Genomic DNA, 13,698 nt, shown 5'->3' on the forward strand with positions numbered 1-13,698 from the left:
AATAAAATAAAATAAATAAATAATAAAAAAAAAGAAAAAAAAATACAAAACTGTTCACATTTGGATAAGGGTTTAGTTCTCAATTCTCATGCAAATGATTTGTAGTTTATTTATTTATTTTTCGCAAATAACTTCATTGGATTGTTTCTTTTCATTCGAGACTTGTACTGTTTTAATCTTTTTTTGATCACTAAATTCTAATATTTTCACCATAAAAAATAAAATAAGCATCCTGTTTAGGTATAATTTTGGCATACAAGTTTCTCCAACCGAATAATCAAATGTCTAATTGTCATTTGATATAGAATTATGCAGATGTCAAATTTAGCACACAGTTTTTTAATATGCCAAATGAATTGTTTTGATTATTTATATTATTTTAATATATAAATCCAACGTATCATTAAAACTTGTACAAGAAAAAATAACTTTTTGATTGTTGTTTAATCAAAAAGCAAAATATTAATAAATTAATAAATTTGACATATGAGGCGGAGTTCTTCTATAGTTAGATGTATTAAAATTATATATGCTAACTTATGCCGTTTTTGATAAATATATTAAAATTACATATGCTAACTTACCACATCATACCTCAAATCAATTTAACGTATGAAATTTAAATATTCAAATTGAGATACTTGATATATGCAATCACTTTGGAGAATCGAATTTTTATTTTTTATTTTTTATTTTTTATAAAAGTTAAACAAACTCACATGTCCATGTCTCCACCGATGCTCTAACCTTCGACCTTCCTTTTGCAAACTCTTAATACATGGACCATTGACGAAACATTAACTTGAATATTGAGAATTTGGAAACATCGTTGGAGTTCTTAAAAGATGTTGTAACTGCTCCATCCCCCACTCCTGGGCCCCTCAATGGTTTCAGCTATTTTTGGGGCTTATTCCTTTGCTGTGCTTAGTTTTCTAGTTAGACCTAGTTTTAATTGGGCTAACTTCGGGCCTCTCTCAGGCCCACCTTTGTGATTTTCCACCCATTTATACAATTTGTTTAAACTTCCCAATAAATTTTTAATTTTAAGAAAAAAAGGGAAGAAAAAGAAGAGGGATGGATGTGGGAAATTTATTGCAAAACTATGCAGCATTTTAGTGACCAATCATAGATTCGTAAAGACCTAAATTACTTTGTAGCTGACCTTGAGTGAAAAGTATAGGAAAAAGAAAATGATTTAGAGATTGATTAATAATGAACCTTAATTTATTTACTTTGATAATTAGATCAAACTAACCAACTTGAATATTATGGTTTTTAGAGGAAAAATGATGGATCAAAACCTTTATTTTGTTTGTTTGTTTTTTCCCTTCAAATTTTATTTCTTTGTATGTAAAGGTAATGATAATAAATCACATGTCATATCAAGTTGTGTAATCGTGTAATTTCTTCCTCACTCAAATTTTTTATTTTTTATTTTTTATTTTACCACAAAAGAGATAAAAAAGATATTCCTTTGTTAAGATTGCCATTTTCATTCCACTTGAAAAAAATTATTTCGTTGATGTCCCCCATCAAAGCGTTGTTCTATTTGTAATGAAGATCAAAGTGGTGCATTATTATTATACCACAAAGACTTGCTATAGTGATGATAGAAGGTGGAGGATTAAGTCTTTTCAAGAGAATTAGAAGACTTATTTATTTATTTATTTATTATTATTATTATTATTATTATTTTAAAAAATTAAAAAGAGAGAGTGAAGCATTATTATCATTATTATATTTTACATTTTCTTCACTATTTTCTTTACAAAAGTTAACCAAGGAAGTCAGAGCATCTCCAACCCACCTGCCAATTCAAAATATAGCAAGTGGATTAAAATTATGGTCTCCAATGGCTCGTTATATTACCTGTCAAAATTTGGCTTTCCCATTTTTGGTGCCAAATCTAGCAATTTCTTGTGCTAGAGCTATTTCAGAAGAGAGAGAGAGAGAGAGCCAGAGAGAGAGGGGCGATGGAAACTGAATATGGGTTTTGATTTTTTGAACAATCTGAAATGATATGCCGATATGGATTGATATATATATATATATATATATATATATTTAAAAAAGATCATAAAAAATTTCACCAAATAGGATTTAGTTTGCAAAACAAGAATTACAGACCTTGATTAGTTGATTTAGAAAAAAAATTAAAACAAACTCATACGTACAAATTAGCAATTGCAGAGACAGAGAGAGAAAGAACCGGCCATAGCAGCCGTGTTGGATTGCAGGTAACATAAACCCTTGTACAACCCGAAACTCAACGCGCAAAGGAGAGCCTTATTTACAGTCAGTAGTGAAAGCAAGAATCCAAGGGTTGACTTCTATCTCTAACTTCAGAGAAGATCCGAAGCCTTATGGAATGTGCAAATCTTTTTTCCAGCATTCACCAGTCAGCCTAAACCATATAAGGAAATCCTTGCGGGCGATGGAAACTGAAAGATTTGGGTTTTGAACTTCTGATTCTTGTTGATTTTGTAGTTTGTAGTTGCACAGAGAGAGAGAGCGAGAGGCAATTTCAGAGTTGAGAACGAGTGAATAGAGATGGAGGCGATTTGTGAGGCTGAAATGATTTGCCCTAAAACTATATATATTTGGGAGGCTGAAATGATTTGCCCTAAATATATATATATATATATATTTTTAATATTAATATAATCAAATATATATAATATACATATATATAAATTTTTGAAAAAGATAAAAAATTTATATAATAATATAATCAAATATATATATATATATATATATTTGGTCCTTTTTTGACTAGATATTTTAGATTTTTTTTAATTAAGTTTAATTTTAGTTTTTTTTTAATGTCTATAATTTGATTTGGAATGTGCCTAATATTAACATTACTGATGTAAATATGAAGAGTGGGAATGGTAGTTGAAAAAGAATAGTGATTGTGTTAAAAAATAGAATTTTCATCAAATAGAATAGTTAAAATGTAACATTTTAACACTGTTACACTATCAAAATATAAATTTAGCATTCGAATTTGACATTTTAACATAGCAGATGCTCTCAAGCCTTCAATCTTTTACCTTCTTTTCATTGGTTTACAAATCATGTTTGTTTGCACCCTCAAAATATTTTCGACCATTGGTGGTGATCAGTTACTTTAAAATATTTTTATTCGTCCATATGGCGCTTATCAATTTTGAAGTAGGTTCTAATTCGACCACCTGGTACTGATGGACTAGGAACAAAGCAAAATTCAAAAGGAGAATATTTTCTAGACTTCTATTTAGAAATAGAGTCTAAATTAGCATACAGCTTCATGATTCGGCCTCATAGTGCTTATTAATTGTAAAATAATTTATCATGTCAAGTATTATAGCATATGATTATTTTCAATTATTTTCTACCAAGATGGAAAAAAACAGAAAATTTTGATACAATGGAAGATTCATCAGCAATTAAGCATATGAGTTAGAATGATTCTCTGTAATAAAGAGGGATGAATTATTTAATATATCTTTTAATCTCTTATTATGAAGTAGCTCCCTAAAAGTAGCTGGTTTACGTCATCTATGCGTCACACGGTCATAATTTAAGAAACTTGTCAAGAAGATTTTTATATGCAGGCTACAAATATCTATGTGACAAAGTCAACGATATCTTGAAATCCTTTGATGACTGGGAGAGCCAACTTGATCAAGAACAAAACAAAAATCCCTTAGCCCACATATCAAATTTGTCATCACTGACGGAATATCATAAACTAATGCGTGGATTCAAAATAGCCGGGTATCGTATTGGCGGATCCTTTTGGCATCCCGGGTATTGTAGAATTTCTCTTAATAACAAAAAAAAAAAAATTTAGAATACTTCTAGAATCCTTCTAGTTGTTGATGTGATGATAGAATCACTTAATGAATAATCAATGGTCGAAAGGATCCGGGTACGGTTCCAGTATCGCATGATGGGATGTCAGATGGATGATCCAATGACCGAAAGAATCCGGGTACGGTACAATATTTTTCCGGACGGAAACATAAAACTCAAACTCAAGTCAGTGTCGTCATCAATACTAATGGTATGTTAACTTATGTCTGGGCGAGGCAATGGCTCTGAAACACCCTGCATAAAAATATCTGTGAAATATCTGTAAGCACATACAGGGCATGTGACACTCCCGAGTTTCTCCAACTCCTAATAGACGTCTGTACCAAGATATGGAAAATGCAGAGTCCTCGGATGGACTGAACGAGTGGGAGGAAATTCAATCACCATGGCCACAAACAACAAATTGGGTGAACAACACAGACACTTTGGTGATCACAGACGATTACCTTCACCACCACTCCTCCGTCTTCCCTCCAAGTGACCACGAAGGCCTACCCATCACTCCACAACACAGCCCATCATCATCTCTCCCATCGTTGTCGTCGTCGTGCTCGTCGTCGTCTTCAGTGTCCGGTGAAGGCCATGGATTGATCCCGGTGAGCGTCACCGGTGAAATTGGGAGGCGTTTGAAGCTGCAGCTGGGGCTCCTGAGCTCCGGAATTCATCGGATTGTTTATGCAATTCGTAGTTATGGTGTGTTTAGAGGTGGGTTTCTGACGGTGACCGGAGTGGCGGCGGCTATGGTGGTGTCGCTGTTGTATGTGAAAGTGCAGCGGTGGCGCCGGCGAGTGCTCCAGGAGAACCAGGATCGTTTGGTGCTTCTCGTTAAAGAGAAAGATGAGGTTCGTTTGGAATACAAGATTTGTTATAATAATGTTGTGATTTATATGTATTATCAGATTAATTAAACTTGGGTCTGAATGTTCTAGTCTCTTATTGAGTAAATTTGATTGGCGGGTAGTTTAGTTTATGAATCAAAACGGATAATATTTCAGGTGTTCGCCGAAATGCCTACAAGAATTTAGACAGACATGCACCAAACTAGATTGTGCGCGCGCGCGCGCGCAATAGGGCCTCTGTAAATTTGGCAACTAGGTAACACCGGGCTCGTTCGAAGTATGGCAGGGTAGGCTTTGTTAGTCAGCTTATATTTGTTATTTATTTAGGGATTGTGGTAAATTTATGCTCCATTTGCTTCAAATTATAATGCTTTTATGCAGAAATTATTATTTTTGTACAAGTTCTTTCCATAAAAAAATGTTTTTCCACTTTTCTTTTCAGTGCTTTGTTCAAACTTTGAAAATAGTTTACCAAATCTTGGAAATTGCACTTCCTCTAACTTCCACCAAAAAAAAAAAAAATCTTGGAAAATGCAGTTTAGAGTTCATGTTTCATACTTATCCTGTATACTCTATATCCTGTGCCTGACAAAATCTTTAGGTGGGTGCCCTTCTATTTCATATATTTCCTTCTTCTTCTTCTTCTTTTATTCTTCCCGAGTCTGTTCCCTAGTACCAACCATTTTAATTAAGAAAACCACATCAAGCATATGTACATGTAAAAAATTTAGAGTATGTGCATGTATTTGTATGCATGTTTTGATTATTCTGTACTTATACTTCTATCAGAGCATCTTTAGTGCAGCAGTGTATTTCTCATTTGTTTTTCGAGAACTCCATCATTTCCAGTCCCTTCTTCATTCTGAAAATGATTGTGTGTTTGCAGAAAATCAGCCAGCTCTTGCTTCAAATTGCCCAAATGACTGAAAAATTATCTACACGCAGTAGGGTTCCAGTACTCCGAGTTGGTTGATACATTATGGGTATGTGATCGATGACACATTGTCACCCCACCTCTTTTTACTCTTTCTTCTAGAGCATTGTTAATCCGTCAGCTTATTTATCATACAGTAATGAGAAAAGCAGTGCATTAAAAGTTATTATATGTTTATGAAAGAAATCAGAAATTGAACCTGCATTTCTATTTTTTTTTTTTTCCATGTTAAAAGGAATTTAAGCTTGGTTATGTAATGTATATGACGTACATATAGATTCATCATGTGTTTCTTCTGGTTCTGTATTTACTCCAACAGTCCTGTTCTCCATAGGATGACATCAATCATCATACACTATTATGTAAAAGAAAGAAAAATACTGTAATTAAACTTGGAATAAGAAAATTCTGTATCTGTTTGAAAGTTCTGCAAAAGATGATGTATCGTAAAAGTTTGTTCCCGTTGATTATTGTTTGATCTCTCTCTAGAACTAGGGAAAAATTCAATGACTTCCAAATGAACTTACGGGGTTCCTCTTGAATGTAGTACCGCAGAGTAATGAGTTTATTTCAAATGCAAAACACAAAAGATAATGAAAAGAGTAAGGGAACTCAATGCTAACAAATTATACAGTAAAAGCCGAATATCTATTCTAAGCATTCAAGCTTTAGCTAAAAGAGTAATGAAAATAGTTCAGATTCTTGTATGTATTTGACTGGGTTCCAGATCGATATTGATTGCAGAGTGGTGAATCTCTATTCTAAGCATTCAAGCTTTAGCAAACAGCATTTTTGGCATTGACATCACTCATTCTAAGCAATTGTGGATATAAATTCTAGATGTCATTTACGGTCATGTCACCAATAGGAAGGCAGCATACCGGTGGAGTAAGGAGATTATTGTGCTTAGACAGATAGAGAGAGTGTTTGGCAAATTAGAATCACATTGATAATGTTCACGAGGAGAAAAGGCAAGACAGAGAAAGTTGAGACTAGAAAATGAGTTCCTTCAAGGAAAACCGAGTAGCACCCATTGAAATAATTCTGAACACATGCAGAAAAGACCAATGTTGGCACCGGCAAGATAAACAATCAGGAGGATCACTAACTACAAGTCTACAACATCTAAAAGAAGAGGTCTCAAAACTTGGTAGTCAAAACACAACTGTGGAATAAAATCTACAGGAGCTACTGAACCTACAATCACTGATCAGACTTGAAGTTTCTGATACCGTAGATCCTACAATGGTAGAACCAAGACATCAATCATACAACTACTGCTCAATTGACTTTAGAAATTTGGGAGCCATAAACAAAGATTCGCAAGTTAATTATAAAAAATGACAACATGAACAAAGAGTTCAAAACAAGGATTTATATTCATTCAATTATAAAGAATCTGTTGCTTATAAATTACAGAGGGAGATAAAAATATATATTATAAATCAATCGATACAAAGAATTCAACACCTTGGTGATTCAACTATCCAGACAGTTTTACAAGGGAAGAACAAATCAATGAATAGAAAGAATTCTAAAATGCAGCCATATAGTTGACAAAACTACATTGCATTAGCTTCAATGAATCAAACTCAAAAAACAAAATTACTCACGATTTCTGAGATACACTGCCTCTATGCCTTGCCAGTTGACTATCAAACTGGTTTCGAAGCTCCAAAGGTTTATTAGTCTCATTTCCGATCCACTTGATCTTCGGACTCAACAGACCTCTATGGCTAAATCCAAATAACTTAAGCACCTGATTATCAGCAAAATTGAATGCCCTTTCCATGCTACTCAAACACCTCTTCACCGGATAATCTCCGTAGCTCCCACAAGGCTTGCAACCCACAAAATGTGTCACAAAAGGCCACCTCTCATCGCCCAACCCCGGATGATGCTTCTCAGCCATTTCCTCAAACCTATCCACCAAACCCTCCCAATAACCATGCAAATAATAAGAATTTTCAATGAACACCTTATGCATCCACTTACTCCTCTTTTTAATCAACAAGTATATCAATGCAGACTGATCATCGGCCTCAAATGCCGGCCTCCCCTTCAAATTCTCCGTCAGAATCTTCCCGGCCTCATCACGAACGGGACCTTTCGGACCCATGGGAGCCCAAGCATCAAGCAAATTCAAAGACCATTGGCAATTCCTAAGCAAGAAACTCCCTGTATTCAAAGCTATCCAAGATTTCTGATTGAACAACAATTCAGGATACCCATGAATAACCAGATTATAACCATCATACTTAGATAATGGGATTTCGAAAACCATGTCTGTAAACATGGCATCACTGTCCATCCACCATATCCACTCGACCTCCGGGTGGGACACCATGAGAGTGCGAATCAATGGCAGCTTCGCCCAGTACCCGGCAAGCTCTCTGTCCAGATGAGCCATGTTATACACAATCTCAATTCCATGAATTCGACAATAATCAATCTTGTTCTTTATAGACTTCAATAGATAATGATCCCCAATTGGGTTGTCACAAGGGTTGGGTGGAGACCCAGTTACAAGCAAAATCCGGGCTCTCCCGTTTATATGGTTTGGGAAATTAGGGTTTTCTTTGAGCCAAGTTTTTCTCACCTTGTTCCAATTGGGAATTTTGGGTCCCAGACTGTAGGTGACATTGGAGGGATTGATTTGGGGTTGGGAGTGTTGTTCATCATCGTCATCTGGGTCGTTGTCGTCTGATCTGATTTCGGCGACGACTCGATTGGCTTCTTCGAGGAGGACCTGGTTTCGGGCTTCGGTGGGATCGTTGGGGAAGAGGTGGTTGATGCCAATTGTGCCGCGGAGGACGAGGATGGTGACGAGGCCGCAGAAGATTGTGATTCTAAGGTTGTTGAATCTCTTGCGTATACGGCCGCCGCCGCGCCTGGCAGGGGTGGCGGTGGAGGTTGGGAGGGTGGAAGTGGAAGATCTTTTGAGGGCCGTGTGGCCCATTCCTTAATAACTTCCTAATATGGTACCTGTCACGTTTGGTTTTGTGTGTGGAAGAGAGATTTGAGATGGAGACAATGCATTGTGTTGTCAGTGATCATAATTCCTTAATGAGATTGATTCCATTGTTTGTGTGGGAAAGACGTGCAGGGATGTCTGTGTGTGCGTGAATTTCAACTTAAATCTTCTGCAATAAACATTAGAGCGGTGACATGGCAGTTGGTCCTCAAGACCGGGAAAGAAGGGCTCTTACATCTAATTGGTTGTTTTATATAAAATACTATGTAGATCAAATTGGTATGTTCTTAGTTCGGATTAATTGCCACGTAATTTTTTAAATTGTTAATATTTTATTTGGCTGATAAAGGTATCACAAATATATATGGAAAGGAGCTAAATAGGTTTTGACGATTCCCTCTTTATCTTTGTGATTTTTTCATTCTGCTGAACGCTAAAGATACTAAAAATAATATTTCATTTGTCCCAAATTAAACATTATCTTTAGAAATTGTATAAATAAGTAAATAAAATTCACATGGAATTTAAATACTCCACATACTAGGAGTAATTTAAATGACATCTGTTAAAATGTTCCCATGAAAAAAGAAAAAAAAAAAATTTAAATTAAATTAAAGTAAAATAAAGAAACAATTCACTAAACTACACATACCATTTAAATTAAGGTGTTTTATATATATATATATATTTAACAAACATAATCTTCTTATTTTGAAGGTAAGGTCTTAAATGTTACCCACCCTATCCCATTTACTCTTAAAATTCTAACTTTTTAAGTGATTGAATTCTAATATTTTTTTATTATATTGAAGTGAATGAATTTCTAAATTTCCTTCGGCGGGTCCACTTTAATTTGTTTTATCATTTCAATATAATAAGGATAAATTGAGAATGATAAAATATAATACATTAGTTTTTGAAATAGCACAAATATTGGAACAACTAAAAATGAACTGCTGGGAGAATAAATTTTATGACTATGTCATGAGAATTTTTTTAATGGTAGAGGGATTATCTTACTCAGCATGAAAAATGAAGAAGTCCATGGGACGGTAACCATTTCAAAGACCTTATTTTTAAGTGCGGGACAATTGCAAATGAATATATTTGTTGATACTTTTTAAAATTTAGGTCTTTAGCATTCAGTGACAAGTGTTGTCACTCATTAGTCATCACCATCACTTAAAATATTTCAATTTTTAGTAGCACTGTACATATTTTTCAAATTGAATTATCATTATATATAATATAATGATAATATAGGATAATATAGGATAGATGATACAGAATATGATAAGACAAGAATAAGAAGTTTAAACAGACTTACAGAAAACTTTCTTTATTAAACTTCCAAGCTAGTACAGAAAATTATAACAAGGAGAAGAAAAGGAAAATTCAAAGATACATTGAAGGGAAATCTTGCCCTCTATTTATACATAAAATGGACTTGAAATTAACATTTTGAAGTCCGCATAGTGCATGGGATCGTGTGCTGGAATAATGCAGTCGGTCGGTCCACCACTAAGTTCTGTCTCCTTATCTAATGGAAAGTAGACATCTAATGAAGGAAATACTGTAGAACCAAAGACTTTGGGGAAAAGTTCTTTGTCTTCTTCTGTCGGCAGGATAAGAGGAATCTTTACTTTTTGGGTGGATTCATCTTGTCCATCAAGTGACTGGTGAGAGAGTCCCAATAGTCGGCTACTGTAGGCTCATCTTCAGAAATAAGATCTTCATTGGGATCTTGTGCATACCCAGCGAGACAGGAAAACTGATTACCTTCTTGACTGGTTTGGCTAGAGACTGACACCATGGATGCATCATCTCGTACTGTAGGTGTGGAGGAATCAAAAGATTTAACAAATTTGGTCCTCATAAAATCCATGCATTTAACCATTAAATCGGCTTCGGTAATTAATGGTTGTTGTTTTCTGATCATATCTTTAACAAGTTCAAATGGGTTAAAGATTTCGGGTTCTGGAATAGTTAACTTTGGAACCTTATCCATGTATTCCAGTGTTTTCTTTCTGATATGATGGAGGAGGGCTTGGATAGGGTCTTGAGTCATGCCGGACCACCATTGGTAATAAAAGATCCTCTGAAGGACTGGTAACTCGTCAGTGGTATAACCACATTGGAAATCCCATTTCCAAATCCAAGGGATTCCAAATTCAGTAAAGAACAAGAGGGTGGATTTCCCTACAGGAATATTATCCTGTCCCCGTAATTGAGGATGAAATTGTTGCCATGGCAAGTATAACTGTCGAATTGACTCTGGCAAAATATCCAGATCAGGGCCAAATATAGCCCACCAGGGTATAACCCAATTTGGAAAATCAGCCTTAACTGATTGAGGGCATATCTTGAAGAACCAAGAATGCTTATGCTTCGGATTTTGATAAAATAACGAATATGTCCAATCTGAGATATAATCCCAATAATTGTAACTGTGACCATAGGATATTTTCCTTGGCAAATTAGGATTTAATCCCCAGTCACTAGGCCGTATAAACCTCTTAAAGATAGCTTTACTATAAGTAAGAGGACTATCTTTGGAATTCGGAAATTGCTTCGTGTGGTTGATCTCCACAGAGGAAGTTTCAGTAAGAATGGCTTCATAGATATATCTATGGCGACCATCCGGTGCAGCACATTGTTGAGTTTGGAAATATCTGGATTTCACTTCCCAAGGATCTGGCATCCATTGCTCATCCTGATAATCCAGTACCAATACTGTCTGAATATACCTTTGATTAGGTATCCATGGAGTCTCTTGTTCAAGAACCTCTTTCATGGTTGGTTTCTGTTGTTTCTGTTGTGTACTGCTGCTTCCTTTAGAAGGTGTGTTGAGCAGATCAGTAACATGATCCAAATATGGAAATTGATCATCATTTAGTGGTATAACCACTTTGGCCTTAGCCTTGTTTTTACCACGAGCCTTTGGAGTATTACCCCGGCCCTGTCCATGGAGGGCTGATTCATGAACCCTGCAAAAATTCACGAGTTAGAAAATCAGGTAAAGAATTAGAACTGCCTTTAATATATTCAATAGAAAAATCAAAAGCAGATAAATCAGCTTGCCAACCAGCAAATATCTGTTTGGAAACCAAATTCTTTACATCTTTTTCCAGTACTTGTTTAGCAGCACTACAATCAATGCGTAACAAGAATTTCTGATTGATTAAATCATCTTGGAATTTATAAATGCATTTAACCAAAGAAAGAATTTCCTTTTTGAAGGTTGAATAATTTAATTGTGCATTTTTCCAAGTTCCTGAAGTGAAGCGAACAAGCTCTTCTGTTCCTGTATTTGGATTCTTCTGTTTAAGAATACCACCATATCCAATATTGGATGCATCTGTTTCCACAATTTTGAACCATGAAGAATTGGCTAGAGCTAAGCAAGGAATTTGTTTGGCTCTGAGTTTAATCTTCTGGACGGCCTTGGTGTGTTCCAAAGTCCATAGGGAAGGAGATTTCCTTAACCTGTTGTACAAAATTGCTGTATCCTGTGCAAGATCTCTGTAGTGATTTCGAATATAATTCAAACTACCCAGAAACCTTTGAAGCTGAGTTTTATCCTTAATTTCATCTGAAAATTTAGAAGCAAACTCAATACTGCGATTAATAGGTCTAATTTTCCCATCACAAATTTCATGACCAAGAAATCTGACCTTAGTTAAAAACAGTTTTAGTTTAGGAGCAGAAACTACTAAACCACTGCGGTAAATAACATCTTTGAAAATTTTCAAGTGTTTATAATGCTGATCGATTGATTTTGAAAATATAAGAATATTATCAATATAAACAATAGAAAATTCAGTAAAAGGATTAAATATGTCATTCAAAATATGTTGAAATTCTGAAGGGGCATTTTTTAATCCAAATGGCATTACTGTCCATTCGTACTGTCCAAAAGGTACGCAAAAAGCTGTTTTGTACCTGTCCTCTTCTGCAATCTGTACCTGGTAATATCCAGATTTAAGATCAAATTTAGAAAAGATTACAGCAGATTGTAACCTATCTAAAAGATCTTTGATGTTGGGAATTGGGTATCGGATCCAACTCAAAGCTAGATTAAGTGGTCAATAATCAATAACCAATCGAGGAATTCCTCGTTCTTTTTCAGCATTTTTATTGACATAAAAAGCTCTGCAACTCCAGGGGGAGTAGCTATTAGTGACAAGCTTTTTTGCCATTAGAGAGCTGATTTCAGTTTTGCATAATTCTAAGTAGTCAGCTTTCATGTGGCTGGGACTAGCTTTAGAAGGAATCATGAGATCGGTAAATCCCTTTTCATAGGGTAAAGAAACAATATGCTTCTTTCTTGCGCAAAAAGCATTAGGAATCTCACTACAGATTTCCTTTAGAAAGTTTTGTCGTATTGACTCAATTTTCTGTTGCTCAGTGGGTTGTACCAATCTTTGATTAATTGCTAAGGAGGATACCTCTTTTTGCAAATAATTCAGTTGCTTTTCCTTAAAGATAATATTATCTTTAAGAGCATTGATATGCTTGTTTACTGGTGGGGTCAAAAACTGAAAAGTGATTGACTGACCATGTAAATTAGAGCATATTCCATGAGAATCAATTTTCTCAATTGGCATGATCAAAGCTAAAAAGGGGGTGCCCAAAATAACTTGTTGTGCCATATTCCTGATGAGTAAGAAAGTAGATGGTAAACAAATACCTTCTTTACAAATGAAAACATGATTAAGTTTATACTTAATCTGCATCTTACCACCACTTGCACTGGTAAGACCTTGAGTGGTTTTCTCAAAATATTGAGTAGGAACCAATCCTTCCTGGATACAGTTCATATCTGCACCACTATCAACTAAGGCAATAGCATTAGTGATAGTGTACTCTTGATTAATTACCAAATTGATAGAGATATACCATTTTTGGTAAGTAACTTGATTCAAGAGTTGAAGATAATTCGTACTTTCGGTTTGAGGGACTTCAACCTGGGCTGATGAAGTTTCAGTTACAGATGTTGTTTTTAAAAGAGTAATTTCCAGTTCCATCTTATGTTGACGAGACTTGAACTGGCGAATTTCTTCTTTTAAAAGATTAATCTCCATCTTGAGATC

The 13,698-nt window shown here is 35.0% G+C and overlaps 2 protein-coding genes across 2 annotated transcripts; one reads left to right on the forward strand and one right to left on the reverse strand.

The window, feature by feature from the left end:
- The first annotated feature begins 4,048 nt into the window (after positions 1-4,048).
- On the forward strand, positions 4,049-5,933 carry LOC132294827 (uncharacterized). Its single transcript, XM_059792828.1, has 2 exons — positions 4,049-4,700; positions 5,584-5,933. Exons 1-2 carry the CDS (start codon positions 4,188-4,190, stop codon positions 5,668-5,670), a joined length of 600 nt encoding a protein of 199 aa, XP_059648811.1. The 5' UTR covers positions 4,049-4,187; the 3' UTR covers positions 5,671-5,933.
- Positions 5,934-7,052: 1,119 nt separating this feature from the next.
- On the reverse strand, positions 7,053-8,791 carry LOC132294826 (probable xyloglucan 6-xylosyltransferase 5). The gene has a single exon (XM_059792826.1). The coding sequence runs from the start codon at positions 8,588-8,590 to the stop codon at positions 7,241-7,243; it is 1,350 nt and encodes a 449-aa protein (XP_059648809.1). The 5' UTR covers positions 8,591-8,791; the 3' UTR covers positions 7,053-7,240.
- Positions 8,792-13,698: the final 4,907 nt, after the last annotated feature.

Source organism: Cornus florida, unplaced genomic scaffold (assembly GCF_030987335.1).
Source record: "Cornus florida cultivar Cherokee Brave unplaced genomic scaffold, ASM3098733v1 CherokeeBrave_3.0.0_Hap2_Chr02, whole genome shotgun sequence".
NCBI classification, from domain to species: domain Eukaryota; kingdom Viridiplantae; phylum Streptophyta; class Magnoliopsida; order Cornales; family Cornaceae; genus Cornus; species Cornus florida.

Bases quoted from the DNA above. Each gene is read 5' to 3' on its own strand.
- LOC132294827 (XM_059792828.1), top strand. From the start codon at position 4,188: ATGGAAAATGCAGAGTCCTCGGATGGACTGAACGAGTGGGAGGAAATT. The intron at 4,701-5,583 runs GTTCGTTTGGAA...GTGTGTTTGCAG, and splicing joins TCGTTAAAGAGAAAGATGAG to AAAATCAGCCAGCTCTTGCT.
- LOC132294826 (XM_059792826.1), bottom strand. From the start codon at position 8,590: ATGGGCCACACGGCCCTCAAAAGATCTTCCACTTCCACCCTCCCAACC.